We start from the raw sequence: 18,025 nt of genomic DNA, 5'->3' as shown, positions 1-18,025 counted from the left end.
TGTCGATTTGAGAGTGCTGAGGGGTTGCCGAACACTATAGTGAAGAGGGTGAGAGCGGTTTTGAAAAATACCCAGAGGGAGAGGAAAACTCCTTGAAGTGGGCTGTTGGGACGGGGCAGGACCCCTTAAGGAGGCAGGCATATGTTGCTTAGGCGGTATGGTGGTTTTAACAAAGCTAATGTTATGAGTCTGAACACTTGAACATCTGCACACACACCAAATATCTTTTAACACTAAGACTAACTCCCAAAACACTTTTGTAGAGAATTTTAATTAAATCGCATACAAACAAGGACACTGGGTAGCTAATTATCGCTAAACCATGAGCTCATTTTTAATAAAAACAAGTGTAAATCATGTATCGTCCGAAACCCCCGGAAAAGTGTCAAGATAAAGGGGCACTTGTTTTTGAGAGGCTCACGCTACGATTAAATCCTAATATGGTAGGACGGAACTATGCGCGCAGAGGGACGGGTTAATGACAAAGTGATGTCGTATGAAACCTGATTGGAAGAAGACGATGTCATGCAAACATGATTGGTTTAAACTGTGATAACAACTTAAAAACGATGTATAAATGATGGAGTCAGATATGTATTCGTTGGATCACTTCAGATGAACTCTGAATATCCCACTTTGCTTGCCCGGGCAAATAAAGTTTAAACTCTTGGCACCTGGAACCCTTGTCTCTGAGATTTCTTTCTGCGATGGAAGGCCAATTCGCCACAACAGCGGCTGCTGTAAAGTGCTGTGGGAAACCTTGCAGTAAGATATTCCAGGTGAAACAGAAACTAAATCTAATATTAACTTTGTGAATGTAAAGTCTAACCTGACGTTCGCTAGCTAGCTGGCTCCAAACTATAGTTAACTGTGTTGTCATCGCCTTCCTCCAGAGATTCCGCCTTAGGTGACATATCAAAAGTATTCCTGGCTCTTGACTTGCCTTCAGTGCTATTTCTTGCCCTTTTAAAGCCAGTGTCCCTCCGGTCAAGCTGTCCATGTCGCTTGGCCATGATGCTGAATTCATCGGCACCAGTACTAGCCCTACTATTTTAAAACAATTTAGGAGACCTTGGTTCGAGACCGGTGAGTAATTGTTATTGAGCGCCAGCTGTGCGCACACCGGACTCGTATCACGTAGGAGATCGGGAGCATATAAGAGATCGAGCAACCAGACCGTCGACGAGAGAGGACCGGGCCTGAACATGTTTTATGTTTGTATGTATGTTTTTGTTTTGTGATTTGTTTTGTTGGCCGGCGATCGGCGGTGAGGGGCGGGGGCTGTAGTTATTTATATTAAAACTTTATTTAAATGTCTGCCGGTTACCCCCTCCTTCCTTCCCTACTTTGAATCGTTCTACAAAAACCTTCCCCTCGTCCACAGTATTTTAGCCTATTTAATATTCACAAAATGCCATCCTCCCTCATCCCCCCTCAACTCGAGTACTGTGGAGGCTGGATCTCAGATCTTTTTCTCTTACAGTTTGTGTGGTGGCACTCACATTGTACTTGGCAACTACAATAAATACAACAGCAACTGCAAACAGGTTAGTATTGCTACTGTCTATAATGAATGATTGAATAAATTAGTATTTACATGTATTTTCTCAGAGACAGTAAAGTGAAAGTTTACCCAAAAAATTAAAAAACAATTCGGTCATGATTCACTCACACTCTGGTCATTTCAAACCCATATGACTTTCTTTCTTTACGCAGAACAAAAAAGAATATTATTTGAAGACAATTGGGAACCAATTCACTTCTATTGTATGGGCACTAAACCAATGCAAATCGATGGGTACCATCGCTGTTCAGTTAACAACATTCTTAAAAATATTTTCTTTTGTGTTCTGCGGAAGAAAGAAAATCATACAAGTTTGAATGGACAAGAGGGTAAAGAGAAGAGTTATTTTCTTTTCACTCACAATCATTTAATCACTTTGAGATGAACATAAATATTACTTGAGGCATGCACTTTCTTTTGGTTAAAGCTAAACTCTTCTTGATAGTGGCACTCCAGGAACAGTAATTTGTGTGGTCTTCACAGAATGGTGTATTTTTCAGCGCTAGGGAAGAGATCAAAACATTTTAAACGGCTAGACAACCTCAACATTATGAACAGTGCTGAGTAGAGGGGACTAACACCGGTGTAATGCACCAAAATAAATATGATTTTTATGTAATGACACATCACTGTTAGCACTGCTTCGGTCTGCTGGGACAGTGCCATATTACTCTATCTCTAAATCTGGAATCTGTGAGATCTAAAGGGTTGGTTCACACTAAAATGAAAATTTGCTATTAATTTACTCACCCTCAGGCCCTCCAAGACGGTGACTGTGTTTTTAGAGTACAACAGAATAATTGTCTGCCAAATACTCTTTAATCCTTGGTACACTAAGTGTTCCTTTTTAACCTTGATTAGTATGCCATTTTTGTTAGTGATCACCGCTATACCAATGATGATTGCACTTGCAAAACACAATACTGTACAACATATGGCACTGTCCCACAAACAAAATGACATGAATGCTCTGAACACAGAAGATATACACTTAAACCTGTATACTCATTGGACAAAAATATTTCTGAAAAGAATTGGCTACCCTGTCATTAAAATGTTAAAATGGATCACACTGATCAGTATGTTGTAATGGCGTATTGTGACCTGCAGGCTGGGGGGTGTATGTAATCCAGTTGTTTTACAACTATGCATCTAATGAATCCTGCAGTCTTTCCAAATCCATGTTCGTCTATTTGTCCATAGGTTGGATCTTTGGTGAATACCAAACAAGCTACAGAAACTTAAATGAATAAATAAATGAATCTACATCTACTATTAAACGAATAACCCAATACAAGAACAGAAAGGACAGTATTTGAATTTCATTCAGTTATTGTCTATTCCATGCAACAAAGGTGCTGAGAAAATTGTCGTTGAAGACATGACAAAGTCACGACCCAACTGCATATTAAAACTGTGCTGGAAAACCTGACTCCTCTCGTGTCTCTGGTAAATGTCTGTTTAAAATTGTTACTCGAAAAACACGATATTAATAAGACGAAAAACAAAAATGTTTTAGTTTTATGTCTATAATAGATTTCTGTTCTATCGATTACAACTGTTTTTACAGAATGTTTTTATTTACAATAAATGCATCTCTAAAGTGTGAGATAATGCTTATGGTGTCTGTTTTTAATCATTTAGCCACACATTTAATTGTATGTGTTTGCGTTAAGGATCACCTATACTGATGAGTCTTATATATTAAAAACAAAGTTATATCTGGGTTTAAACAGAATTTTAAACAGAATTTATTAAACTTTACAGTTTAGCAACAAAATTCAAGTTAATCTAGGTTTATGTTTCACACAATTCAGTTTATTTGCAGAGTCAACCGTCATTGTTGGATCCATTATGAGGCTTTGTCACACCTAAGCTAGCACTCCTCCATTCATTCCCATCTTTTGTTCATCATTTTGATTCCTTTCTATCTATTATATTCTATCTATGTCTTTTTTAGGTGTCTCTTGTTTGTTCTCTGGCCCAGTACAAGCCCCTGACATTTACATACCGGTGGTATGTGTACCCGAGCTGTGCGAATGTATTCTGCTGGTTACTGGCCCTGTCCTCCATTCTACTGGTGCCTGGATGGGCACTGTGCCGACTTTTGGCTGAGAAAGGGAGTCTGAAAGAGTATTAGCACCTGTTAATATCTGTAACCATTGCTAACTTACAAATGTTAAACTCTGATGTTGCTTTCCTGTATAATTTGACAGCATTGACATCATCTGTATAGTCCTGACACAAACTTGCCCCTCACCTACAAGCATTGAGCTAAAGTGAGCACCACAGAGTAAAACTAAACATGTACTGTATATATTAAGGTATGTTGAATAAAAACTTGACAATAAACACTGACATCTAATATGCATTATTAAAACATTATAATAATTTGGTCTGTCTAAAAAATCTATTGAAAAAGTAATACATTTATTATTAAGATATGTTTGAACTGCTTAGCTGTCAATTCATTAAATAAATTATTTTCTCACAAAAAAACTGCTTATTCGGCGTAATCAATAATCTCCTATTCTGATATTGGCATCTTGTCGCCTTATAAGTGTATTGCTGTTCATTAGCATACAGTGTCTACTCAGTAAATCTCTATATTCAGCCCACAATGATAATAGTCTCTGAATCCCTGCAGCTATCAAGGTGTTCTCCATGTGGAATCCAATTCATCAGTCCTCATTTAACTGGATATATTTGCATGTTTTGACTTTATTAAACTTTGAGTTAGTTTACCATAGCCCCCGAGCAACCCCGTTAATGTGTGGTGATCTAAGGAAATCAACTTCAAGGTATCATGGTAGGAAGATTTGTCTCAATCCCATCAAATGGCCAAATGGGTCCCTTAAAGATCAGTACTGAGACCTTCTCTATTCTCCATATACACAACATCTCTAGAACATATCATACAGCCACATGCCTTTTTAGTATTACTACTATGGTGACAACAGCCAGATCTTCTCCTTTTAATCAGAAAGTGCTGTACAACTTTACTGTCCAGCTAGGTTCAACACTTGAAACAACCAAAAACCTTGGTCGAGTCTTTGCGATCTGATCTGTTAGGGTCAGCGGGTCTCATAGACAGTAAGTGTCTAAAATGTAAATTAACAATGATGAATCATAGATTTACGTCAAATATGCGTAATTTTATTAGAATTTGAAATAGAATGAAATTATTAAACTTGTGAAAATGCCTTTATTGCTCACAGCCAAATTTTTCTGGAGAAATTTTATGAGGTTGAGGGCTGCCCTTGCCTAGAGCTAGTAGCATTGGGCTTCCATACTCATAGAATTCTGGACCAATGAACACCTTCACCCCATCAGCATCACAGAGGCCAGCATCAATTTTAGGGAAAGGAATCGGCATCTCCTTTTTAATGGCCCTGGGACTTGCTGTTAGATCGATGTCATACATCTTTTGACCTGAGGATGAAATATGTGTATATGTGTAAATATGTGTAGTTACTAGTTACATACTAGTCTATAACAACAATTGCAATTTACTTCATGTTTTCCTATATTTCAAAAAAATGGCCACTTTCCACTGGAAAACAGTATCACAAATCAGCTCATCTTGTTGGCGTTCTACATCTTTTGCAAGAAGAGACTGCTCTTATGAACTCAGGACATTAAAACAAAGCAAAACAGTTGTCAAAAGCAAAATGTCAGCATATGCAAGGTCTTCCCCTGTGTTTTTTGTTCAAAAAGACCATCTGATTATTCATTGAGTAATGTCTATACGTCGCCTTAGTCTTTGAAAATGGACCCCATTATGGGTATCCATTTTATATATGTTACACGGTGCATAATGTCTATAAATGCTTGATTAATGACAATAACATATTGTTACCTACCTTGTATAATGTGTAGAATGTGCTGATTTGCACACAGAAATGCTGCATCCACAGGACCATCGATGCCTAGCTCTTCCTTGAGAGGTTTAGGGTAACCCTCTATGAGAGTGTAATGTGCCACTGACTTGTAGATATAAACTTGACCACCCTGGAAAAAAATGTTTTTATAAGAACAATTATTTGTTGCATTTTAACCTTTTTGAAACAGTTTCTGTTAGCAGCTTAATGTAACCACATTCTAAACACAAATGGTGTGATTTTTTTCAAAATTAAACTTTATGTTAGCTTATTTTACCTGAATGATATACATATTATCACCGTAGGAAAAAACTGCATCCACTGCACCAGAGATTTCCTTCCATTGCCTGGAAATAGGGAAAGTATGATTGCCATCACGGTGTGTATCCAAACGCATATAGACTGAACCTGTATGAGTAAAGTTCTTATTTTTATTTTTTTATTGAAGAAATAAAAGCAGTACACAGTAAAATAGTGAACATTTTGTAGGAGAAAAGTTAACCTCACAAAAACACAAATATATAAAATATTTAGAAAATAGCTGAAAGAAGGAATTACTGGCCGCACCTATAGGAGATGATACGAAATGTTTTAACTCATAGTTGGATGAAATATGAACAAACAAGTGGAGGTTTTCTAAAGATATTTGAAGCAGCTCTTGGTCCATAAAGCCAAAACAGTTACTGTTAAACAAGCAGCATGGACTCTTGTTTGCCGCTTAATCATCAAAAGTATAAAATGAGTGAAACCTTAAAGTAATGATTGCACAATGTTTGAGATAGACACCCCAAATCTCCCAAAACTTAAAACATTCCTAATGGCCCCAAACATAATAATAGGAAGAAAAATAAGAAAAATCCTGTAATAGGGGTTTGTAGCGGCTCTGTTCTAAGGACTTTCAAAAGCTAACAGATATGATAAGGGTATAAATATACCTGTGTTGCTTGGGCCCTAACATGAACATTACCAGATATAATTTCACACTTGAAGTGCTTGCATCATTTCCTGTCATAATGTTGAATTACCCTGAAATGCATATGCTCTGCCTTTATCATCTGTGGTGATTGCATTCAGTTTGATGTCACTGCATCGCAGCTTTCTTGTACCAGCTCCATGACCTAAGGAACCAATTCAGCTAGACATAAGGTGAAAAGTAATGCATAATAAAATGTCCTGATTCCTTTTAAATAAATAAATAAACTCACCAAATCCTTCCCCACATCTCATGAAGTAGTTTCGAGCATCTTTGGGATACACTCCTGTCACCTCCCCAGAAATAGGATGGAATCTGGTGAAGTTGTGACCATGGAAACAGTAATAATGCTCTAGCCAGCGAAAGGCAGATGTGCAGTTTGGTAAGTGGCTCCAGACTTTCTTCTTAGTCAATTTTGTCTTGATGTCAAAGTGATAAACTTCATTTCCTAAAAAAGGTTTATTGCGAACAATTGTTAAAATCTGGTAAATTGCCTCAAGTTCCATACTGATTGTAAAAAAGCCTATGTTCCATTTGTGTTTATTTATACAAAGCTCGGAAAGAGTGGGAGGAATAGAATATCGCAGAGATTACATATTTTTGTAGGCCAACCTGGAATTTCCCTCGACCGAAAGCCTATGGATTTTTCCCATAGACTTTTGGAAGATCGTAAAAAGCTAGTCGTTGTGGCTAGCATGATCATCTTTAAAGATAAACACAATATTTGCTATTTCAAAGCCTACCTCAGGGAACTATGGTTACAGTCTTAATCTGAGACGTTCCCTTTCGAGGAAACTCTTCACTGCATCATGGAATGACTCTATGGGGGACGACATGCCCACTACGCCATGAGTTGTGAGTGTCCTGTTGAGAAGGTGTTTACGCACATTTTAGGACATAAGAACCAAGGGTGAGGAAGAAAGGTCTAGATTGACCCTCATAAATGTATGCGGGGAAGACCAACTCGCAGCATCACAAACATCTTGGCTAGATGCCCCCAACAGAAGGGCCAGCGAAAGAGGCCATACTCTTAGTAGAATGAGCCCTGACTCTTAGGGGTGAAGGCCTTCAGCGCACTTCATAAGTCAAAGAAATTCCCTCTATGACCTATCTACTGATGGTTAAGGGCCGGCTGACTTCTACCTCGAGGTCCAAAATAGACCAACAACTGGTCTGACTTTCTCCTGAAATGCCCTGACTGGGCATAATACATATATCCTTTGGTGATCCGCCAACTCGGGGGGCGGAGGGTAAAAGGCCTGGAGAACTAGGGTCCTGGCAACAGTGCAAGGTACCTTTGGAACATATCCCGATTTAGGGTGCAGAATAGCGTTGAGATTCCCTTGGGGCGAACTTCAAACATTGAGGGGACGTCAAAAGAGCTTGAAGATCACCTACCCTCCTCAGAGAGGTAATGGCTAGTTAGAAGGCCAGCTTGAGGGACAATTTATTGTCCGAGCTGGACTCCATATGCTCAAAGGTGCCTGGGAAATCCCTTCTAGGACTGTGGCTAGGTCCCACACCGGAACTCTAGCCTGAGAAGGAGGTCTCATTCTTACGGTGCCACGAACGAAACTAACCACCAAGCGGTGTCTCCCCACTGACCCCTGAGGCAGAGGGTAGTGAAAGGCAGAGATAGCTGCAGCATATACCTTAATAGTCGAAGGAGCAAGACCTGTAGAAAAACAGTCTTGAAGGAACTCTAGAACTGAAGCCAACGGGCAGTTTCATTACACCATAAGGTGAACAGTCTCCAATTCAAGGCATTACGTTACCTGGTGGAGGGAGCCCTATAATTCAGGATGGTCTCAACAACCTCAGTTGAGAAACCTTAGTTCAACAGTTCACTCCCCTAAGTGGCCAAGTCCAAAGTTTCCACAACTCTAGCAGGGGGCACAATATATCACCCCCGGCTAGAGTCAAGAGGTCCCTCCTGTGAGGAATCTCCCATGGCTGACCCAGTAGGAGGGTCAGTATGTCTGTGAACCAAATTCTGGCTGGCCAAAATGGGACTATTAATCTGACACCTTTATGTTGGACTCTATCTAGAACTCCCGGGAGGAATGGGAGAAAGGCATACAGACGCTTCCTTGGCCACGTCTGTACCATGGCATTCAGACCCAATTGGCCTGAATGAGTCAGTGAAAGCCACAGAGGGCAATGAGATGTCTCTTGGGACGCAAACAGATCGATCTCGGTTCAGCCGAACCGTTCCAGGATCTGCTCCAAGACTTTGGGGTGGAGTCTCCATTCCCCAGGCCTCAACCCCTGCCTTGAAATCATGTCTGCTCCCACATTCTGAACTCCAGAGATCTACATCACACTGAGCAATATAAACTTCTACTGGCCCCAGAGGAGAACCAGGTGCGCCAGTTTGCAGTGAGGGCGTGACATCAGGCCCACTTGATGATTTATGTAAGAGACCACTGTCGTTTTGTCTGTTCTGACTAGAAAATGATGGACTTTGAGGACTTGGAGGAAGTACTTCAGTGCTCTTAGTACCGCTAACATCTCCAGGCAATTTATGTGGCAAAGGTGATGCTGCTCTCTCCACAGCCCGCTGGCTGAGTGACCTTCCACGAAAAAAAAAGCGAATCTGAGAAACTTCCAATATCGAGGAAGGATGGATATTTGGAAGTATGCATCTTTCTAATCTATTGTGGTGAACCACTCCTTTGATCTGATTCCGGCCTCAATAATAGGAACTGAGCATCTTGAACCTGTATCTCCTCAGAGTTTTCTCAGATCCCAAATGGGCCTCAGCCCTCCTTCGTATTTTGGAACTATGAAGTACCGGCTGTAAAAACCTGTTTGATTCCGGTGGGTTGAAACATACTCTATGGCAATATGTTTCTGGTCATCCTGAATTATGTGACTGTTGTTCTTTTTTTGGCCATGTGGGGTCCTCAATGCTGCTTCTTTGTTTTATGCCCATCATATGTTCTCATTATTGATTTGTTGGTTTCACCTGAACCTTGTTAAGCTTCCAATATATATACCACTGTCATTTTGAGTTCTTTGCTCAGTTTTGAGTTGACACCGGTGCAGTCCTGTTGACAAGCTTGTTACTGACCTTTTCTTGCATGTTCCTTAGATTATGAGTTTGCCCCTGTGTCTGGATTTATGGATTTAGGCTTTTGCCTGGATTTATTTTGTTTCTTTATTTTTGTTTTTGCCTGTTCCTTGTTGGATATTTTTTGGATAAGTAAAGCCCCTTACACTGAGTTGTTGTCTCTGCATTCTGAATCTAAACACACCACCTTGTGGCACCGAGGTAGTGTTCCTGCCTGTTACGCAGGAGACCCAGGTTCGATTCCCAACTCCGACATAACAGCAAGACTGAGCCATGGAAGAAGATTCAGAGAGAGACGCAGCAGACCTCCTCCAAAAATCCATGATTGGACCAGATATATGCAGCGGTGGTCTGTCATGATACTACAGTACTTCGCCATGGGCAGCGGCTACTCATGAGAGTGCCTTTGGCCACCACAAACAACTTCTCCATGAGATCCATCAGACTCTGACCACATTAGTTAATCGTCATTCTCCACCTCCTGCTGTGACTCCAGCTTCACCAGCTCCAGCCCAGCCTGCCTACGAGCCTCGTCTGCCTACCCCTGAGAGATTTGATGGGGACCCAAGAGACTACAGAGGTTTCTTGACCCAGTGTTCGCTTGCCTTCGAGCTCCAGTCTTCCACCTTTCCTACTGATCGGGCTAGGATTGCTTACATCACCCTCCTGACAGGAAAGGCCCAAGCTTGGGCTACCTCCATTTGGGAGCAGCAAGGTCCTTCCTGTAACAGCTACCAGAACTTTACTGATGAGATGCGGCGAGTGTTCGACCATCCAGTCGGAGGAAGGGAGGCAGCCAACAGGTTGTTTCCAGCTGCGTCAGGGCAACTCCAGTGTGGCTGAGTACGCTGTGCACTTTCGCACCTTGGCAGCAGAGAGCGGGTGGAATATGGAAGCACTCATTGCCACCTTTCATCATGGCCTGTCTTATTACATTATAGACGAACTGGCGACAAAGGACCCAGCCACAAACCTTGAGTCCCTGATCGATCAGACTATTCGGCTTGACAACCGTATGCGAGAGAGGTGACGTTAACGACAATCGGAGCTTCAATCCACCCACGGAGCCAGTGCCCCAGCCTCAAGTCCACTGCAGTGGTCACAAGAGATCCGGAACCTGTCCCTTAGTTCTGAGGAACATATGCAGCTAGGAGGCACCCGACTTTCTCTAACTGAACGATCTCGCAGGATGAGAGAGAGATGCTGTCTCTACTGTGGGAAGCTGGGTCACTTTCGCTCGTCTTGTCCTGAGCTTTCGGGAAAAGTGCAGTTCCATCCAGGAGGGGGACTACTGTGACAGGAGCGACTCTCACTCCTACAACTTCTACCACTTGTCTACAGATTCCAGTCACTATTTCCTGGGGACATCAACATCACAACATCCTGCAAGCCCTTGTGGTGCTGCAAACTGTGGTGCTGCTGGGAACTTCATAGATTCCTCCCTAGCCAGTGACCTTCATCTTCCTGTAACCAAACTGGACCATCCTCTCACTGTGACTGCCCTTGATGGAAAACCCTTGGGTAAGGGTACCGTTGACCATATCACTACTCTTCTTTTGTCTGTGGGTGAGAGGCATCATGAGAAGGTCCAGTTCAACCTCATTCAGTCTCCCGAGTTCCCAGTCGTGCTTGGTTTTCCCTGGCTGTCTCACCATAGTCCCCACATCAATTGGTCTTCAGGAACGGTGGTTGAGTGGGGGCCTACTTGCCAAGCTACCTGTCTTCTCTCCAGAGTCTTACTCTCTGCTCCTAAGTCTCTTAGTCCTCTCGAGCTGTCCCGAGTCCCTTCCGAGTACCATGACCTGAGTGAGGTTTTCAATAAAAAGAGTGCCACATCACTGCCCCCTCACAGACCCTACGATTGTGTAATTGACCTCCTTCCAGGTGCCTTTCCCCCATGTGGTAGAATCTTCTCCCTCGCATCCGCAGAGACCAAGGCCATGGAGGAGTATATCACATCCTCCCTAGAAGCTGGAATCATTCGTCCATCATCTTCTCCCGCTGGAGCTGGATTTTATTTTTTGGTAAAAAAGATGGCGGTCTCCGACCCTGCATCGATTACCGCAGGCTGAACAAGGTGACTGTGAGGAATCGCTACCCTTTACCCCTAATGTCCTCAGCTTTTGAGTTGCTTCAGGGAGCAACTATATTCACCAAGCTAGACCTTCGCAATGCCTATCATATGGTTAAATTCCGAGAGGGAGATGAGTGGAAGACAGCTTTTAACACTCCAACAGGACATTACGAGTACTTGGTTGTGCCCTTTGGATTAACCAATGCTCCAGCTGTCTTCCAAGCACTCATCAATGATGTCCTGAGGGATATGTTGAACAGGTCCGTTTTTGTTTATTTGGATGATATCCTCATTTTCTCAGAGTCCCTACATGAGCATGTACATCATGTCAGACTCGTTCTCCAGCGTCTTCTTGACAACAACCTGTTCGTGAAGCTAGAGAAGTGTGAATTTCATGTTTCCGAGCTGTCCTGCTCCACCACTACGCTCTGGGCAAAGAGTCTGGTTGTCGACACGAGATCTTCCCCTGCGGGTGGCATCCCGCAAGCTGGCGCCCCGGTTCGTGGGGCCTTTCAAGATTTTGGAGAGAATTAATCCTGTCTCCTACCGTCTTCAATTTCCCCGGGCCATGCGGATTAACCCTACCTTCCATGTCTCCTGTCTTCGGCCTGTTGTCAGCAGCCAACTAGCACCAGCAACAAGACCTCCACCGCCCCCTAGACTCATTGAGGGTGAGCCGGTTTTCCCAGTTAACCGCCTTTTGGATTCCCGTCTAGTTCAACGAAGCCTACAATATCTGGTGGACTGGGAGGGGTACGGCCCAGAGGAACGATCCTGGGTCCCAGCTCGAGACATTCTGGACCCAGACCTCATCACAGACTTTCATCAGAGACATCCTGATTGCCCCAGAGGGAACGTCAGGAGACGTTCATAGGGAGGGGTCCTGTCATGAATTATGTGACTGTTGTTCTTTTTTTGGCCATGTGGGGTCCTCATTACTGCTTTTTTGTTTTATGCCCGTCACATGTTCTCATTATTGATTTGTCGGTTTCACTTGAACCTTGTTAAGTTGCCTGTATACAGTTGAAAGAAAAAGTATGTGAACCCTTTGGGCGTACTTGGATTTCTTCATAAATTGGTCATAAAATGTGTTATGATCTTCATCTAAGTCACAACAATAGAGAAACACAGTCTGCTTAAACTAATACCGCACAAACATTATACGTTTTCAGGTTTTTATTGAACTCAACATGTAAACATTCATAGTGCAGGGTGGAAAAAGTATGTGAAACCCTAGGCTAATGACTTCTCCAAGAGCTAATTGGAGCCAGGAGTCAGTCAACCTGGGGTCCAATCAATGTGATGAGATTGGATGTGTTGATTGAAGCTGGTCTGTCCAATAAAAAACACACACCAGTTTTGAGTTTGCTGTTCTGAAGAAGCGTTGTCTGAAGTGAACCATGCCTCGCACAAAAGAGCTCTCAGAAGACCTACGATCAAGAATTGTTGACTTACATAAAGCTGGAAAGGGCTACAAAAGTATATCTAAAAACCTTCATGTCCATGTGTCCAGGGTAAGACAGATTGTCTACAAATGGAGAAAGTTCAGCACTGTCGCTAAACTCCCTAGGCGTGGTCGTCCTGTAAAGATGACTGCAAGAGCACAGCGCAGAATCCTCAATGAGGTGAAGAAGAATCCTAGAGTGTCAGCTAAACACTTACAGAAATCTCTGACACATGCTAACATTTGTGTTGACAAATCTACAATAAGGAAAACATTAAACAAGAATGGACTTCATGGGAGGACACCACGGAGGAAGCCACTGCTGTCCAAAAAAAACATTGCAGCACGTTTGAAGTTTGCAAAAGAGCACCTGGATGTTCCACAGCACTACTGGCAAAACATTCTGTGGACAGATGAAACCAAAATTGAGTTGTTTGGAAAGAACACACAACGCTATGTGTGGAGAACAAAAGGCACAGCACACCAACATCAAAACCTCATCCCAACTGTGAAATATGGTGGAGGGGGCATCATGGTTTGGGGCTGCTTTGATGCCTCAGGCCCTGGACGGATTACTGTCATCGATGGAAAAATGAATTCCAAAGTTTATCAAGACATTTTGCAGGAAAACTTAAGACCATCTGTCCACCAACTGAAGATTAACAGAGGATGGACGATGCAACAGGACAACGACCCAAAGCATAGAAGTAAATCAACAAAAGAATGGCTTCAACAGAAGAAAATACGCCTTCTGGAGTGGCCCAGTCAGAGTCCTGACCTCAACTCGATTGAGATGCTGAGGCATGACCTCAAGAGAGCAATTCACACCAGACATCCCAAGAATATTGCTGAACTGAAACACTTTTGTAAAGAGGAATGGTCCAAAATTTCTCTTGACCGTTGTGCAGGTCTGATCTCCAACTATAGGAAACGTTTGGCTGAGGTTATTGCTGCCAAAGGAGGGTCAACCAGTTATTAAACCCAAAGGTTCACATACTTTTTCCACCCTGCACTGTGAATGTTTACATGTTGTGTTCAATAAAAACATGAAAACGTATAATGTTTGTGCGGTATTAGTTTAAGCAGACTGTGTTTTTCTATTGTTGTGTCTTAGATGAAGATCAGAACACATTTTATGACCAATTTATGAAGAAATCCAAGTAAGCCCAAAGGGTTCACATACTTTTTCTTTTAACTGTATATACCACTATCGTTTTGAGTTCTTTGTTCAGTCTTGAGTTGACACCGGTGCAGTCCTGTTGACTAGCTTATAACCAACCTTTTCTTGCATGTTCCTTGCATTACGAGTTTGCCTCCTGTGTCTGGATTTATGGACTTTGGCTTTTGCCTGGATTTATTTTGTTTCTTTATTTTTGTTTTTGCCTGTTCCTTGTTGGATATCTTTTGGATAAGTAAAGCCCCTTGAACTGAGTTAATGTCTCTGCATTCTGAATCTAAACACACCACCTTGTGGCACCGAGGTAGTGCTCCTGCCTGTTATGCAGGAGACCCAGGTTCGATCGTACATAACAATTAAAAAATATATACGGATACCATTTCACCTTCACTAAATGAGAAAGCAATTAATTAATGACCGTTTGAAATCATTTTAATGTATGGAATCGAAATAATGTATAATGTAATTTCTTACCTGTGTCTGTATTTTATTTTTTCTCCCTTATTTTAATATAATTCATTCCATTTCCTATATCTGGTATTTTAATCTTTGATGATATTGAACATACTGTTGACACTTTACGCATTATATGTAAATATATCATGCTATTGTATTTAAACATATTATCTTTGTATTCTTTTTTTTTATTGACGAAAAAGGGTTAAAATTATTTTTTGTCAGATTAGTTGAAAATGAGTTTTAACTGAATTTGTGGGTTGATTTATTTGTATCTCTACCAACATAGATAAAAGACAGTATGTTGTTTCATGTCTGAAAATCAGATGTGTTACATTTCTTGCGAGAAATAATCCGAACGCATGTACTTTACTGTATGAAAATATAGTTGTTGTTGACATGCAGAGCCTATATCACTGACCTTTGAAGAACAACACTGAATCTGTGACGCATTCTCCTTTGGGACACTCAACAGCAGCGTCTAAATGGTTGGGGGTACCAGGAAATTCCTGTTGAATATCGACAGGGTAGCCATTCTCAAGGGTGTAGTTGTAATAACTAAATACTTTGTCATCCTTAAAAGAAAATCAACATTTTCATCAGTATTCAATTGCATGTGATTACTTGTTATGTTTGTTTTTGTATTTATTTTTTTATATTGTAGGAAAACACATATATATTGTGTAATGAAAATCACCAGGAAGAAAAAGATGTGGTCATGAGTATTGGGATCGTCCCCATGGTGCATCCGGAAAGCTGCATCAACATGATCCAGGTGACTATGTTCATCCAGTTCCTTGAATGTGCCACCTGAGAGCCCAGCAGGCCCAGTGAAACCTTTCCAGAGATGGTCACCTGAATGAAGAAAGCCAAAAAAAATCAAACTCCACCTGATCTGGTGGTGATGCATATGAATAATCTGAGGTTTAGTAATAAGTGGAGAGTGTGTAGACCTTTAAAAAAGAAAGTGTTTCCTTTTTCATCTGGGGTGATGGCATCAAACTCAATGCCTTTACAGCGGTCTAGTTGGTGGTCCTCTTCCTTAGGATGTAAATGATCCTCAGGTTCATCTGTTATGATATGATTAAATATTAAACACACATTTACAACATCTCTATTGATGTCTCAGATTCAAATTATGGTCAAACACCACACCGTTTACATGTACAAATTTCAGATGCATATCCAAAATAGTAAATATAATATTAGAAAACATATAAAAATAATGCCTACCTGCCATTATTCCATCATGGTGGCTGTGATACAGAACAAGAATATAAAGGTAGGAAAATGCGTTACAAAATTATTTTAAAACCAAAATGTAAATAAATTTACAAAAAAGTCTGAATTCTATTCTATTCAATTTAAGTTTATTTATATAGCGCTTTTCACAATGTGCATGGTTCCAAAGCAGCTTTACAGCGGCAAACAGGAAAAACAGAAAAGGTTAAACACAGCACAGTGCATGGTGTTTATAGAACGAGCAAGATCATTCTAATAAATAATATCTAATTAATAAATAAATGCAGTCTCCCATATCCCAGAAGTATATGCTTTTTGGTGAAACATGTGGATCTTTACAGCATTATAATCAACAATACTAAAGTGGACTTTGTGTCAGTTCTATCGATCGTGCTCTGTATTCCGCAACAAAACAAACAAGCTTGACCTAATTTACATTGAAAAGCAAATAAATAATTATGCAAGCATTGGTTTAGTATGCAATTTCTCGTTATAGTGTTTCTGTAGAAAACTAAATACAATTGATGGATGTTAGAGCAAAGAACACAATCATTTAAGTACAAAAAAGCTTCCAAAGCATAATTAGAGTACAATTTCACTTTCCATATAAGTTTAACCAACAAACGTTGTTATTGCCTTTCATCACAACAAACTGCTACGATCCCTCTATTCACTATAAACTATTATATCAAAATCTGCTATAATTGGGCCACTGATTTTGAGAATGCTCATAAACCAATGCAATATTGTATCAGATACTCACGCTGGAGCCGCATAGCTATGAGGCAGAGCCAAACACAAACCGATGCACAGAAAGAAAACTTTCATGATGAATCTTCCCCTTGATCCAGGTCAGCTGAGCTCAGTCAAAAGCACAGGCTCTACCAGGCCTTTATACAGACCCTCTCAGTGGGTGGATGCAATGTTTGTTCAGATATCATTCATAAACATGAGACAATTTACTGACAGAGATGGTCAGAACAGGGACAGGAAATGCCATTATTACAAAAGTTGGATTTGCCTTAATGTTGTTGGCTTGCTATTTTTTCCAGATACATACAGGTTTTTGCTAACAACCACATAATATGTAGTCAAGAGTGTGCTTATTGTAAGTGTATAAAAATATGAAAATTAAAAGTAAAGTTCTGAATATTGCCTTTCATTTATTTTGATGTTGCGCTGTCTCTAACCGGCTGTGTACCTTCCTCTTAAAGAATAAATTTATTGACACATCAGTTCAGAAGGGGGGAATCGCATGAATGCCTGGATGCTTGAAACATAAAGGTGTGGGGACGCAGCTCATCAGGGAGGTCAGACAGAGCAAGGGCAAGCTTGTGCAGCTTACTCTGACCCTAGCGAGGACGTGATGTTTTGTCAGAGATCTCATCGCTGATTATAACACCAACTTCTCATGAGAGGAGATCCATGGGGAAACCTAGCTATAGTCGCCAACTGGACACAAGCTGGGGTCTGATCAGCCTCAGCTGGGTCGCCTGGATGAGGGTGTATGATGTTGAAAGACCCGAAACACCCAATGATTCCAGGAACATCACTGAAGATGTGTTCAGTAGCATCAGTAGACGTATTTGTACAAAATTGCACTTAATAAAAAAAACTTAAGGACTTTCTGTAATTTATCTTAAGCAAGTTTCTCAGAAGAACAGTTTTGTGAATCTGGCGTCTTTCTGTGTGAATTATGGAAGAATCTGATAAAACTGAACTGATAGAGGTGGAATGCTACTTGAATCGGTAGAGCTGGCAAGCTACTTGCATGCCAGTGATTTACAGTATGCTGGGACTTTTCTCAATATTGTTGCTGCTTGTCCAGGAAAATGTTATCGTGTATAGGATAGAGGTGTTTTATACACATAGTACACTAAAACTTTATTGTGCGCATGTGTGTGACTGGGGGTCCATAAAACACTTGTGCCCAGGGGCCTCTGAATTCTTAATCCGGGTTTGTTTGTAGCCTATACAGGTAAAATAATCTGGTTTTGGGTGAAATTGATGAGCATGTTTGAGTTTATATTAAGACCTTTATATTAATAACCTTAACTTAATAGTTGTTATGTACTAGCTGGTGATTCAATAATAGTTAGTTAAGTAAGGGTTGGTTGTCATGGTTTAATTCAAAACAAACC

At 41.0% G+C, this 18,025-nt stretch overlaps 1 protein-coding gene across 1 annotated transcript; it reads right to left on the bottom strand.

The window, feature by feature from the left end:
- Positions 1-4,704: 4,704 nt before the first annotated feature.
- hpxb (hemopexin b) lies at positions 4,705-16,794 on the bottom strand. Its single transcript, XM_056765862.1, has 10 exons — positions 16,648-16,794; positions 15,876-15,898; positions 15,596-15,712; positions 15,340-15,497; positions 15,064-15,217; positions 6,651-6,866; positions 6,471-6,563; positions 5,723-5,853; positions 5,428-5,575; positions 4,705-4,996 (listed from the first exon to the last, which is right to left on the bottom strand). Exons 1-10 carry the CDS (start codon positions 16,710-16,712, stop codon positions 4,770-4,772), a joined length of 1,332 nt encoding a protein of 443 aa, XP_056621840.1. The 5' UTR covers positions 16,713-16,794; the 3' UTR covers positions 4,705-4,769.
- Between the last annotated feature and the right edge of the window lie 1,231 nt (positions 16,795-18,025).

This window comes from Triplophysa dalaica, chromosome 14 (genome assembly GCF_015846415.1).
Source record: "Triplophysa dalaica isolate WHDGS20190420 chromosome 14, ASM1584641v1, whole genome shotgun sequence".
NCBI lineage: Eukaryota > Metazoa > Chordata > Actinopteri > Cypriniformes > Nemacheilidae > Triplophysa > Triplophysa dalaica.
Note: the sequence above shows the minus strand (reverse complement) of the source record. Positions and strands in the feature narration are given on the sequence as shown.

Bases quoted from the DNA above. Each gene is read 5' to 3' on its own strand.
- hpxb (XM_056765862.1), bottom strand. From the start codon at position 16,712: ATGAAAGTTTTCTTTCTGTGCATCGGTTTGTGTTTGGCTCTGCCTCAT. The intron at 15,218-15,339 runs GTGATTTTCATT...TTTTCTTTTAAG, and splicing joins ACCACATCTTTTTCTTCCTG to GATGACAAAGTATTTAGTTA. The intron at 5,854-6,470 runs GTAATTCAACAT...TTACTCATACAG, and splicing joins CAGAGCATATGCATTTCAGG to GTTCAGTCTATATGCGTTTG.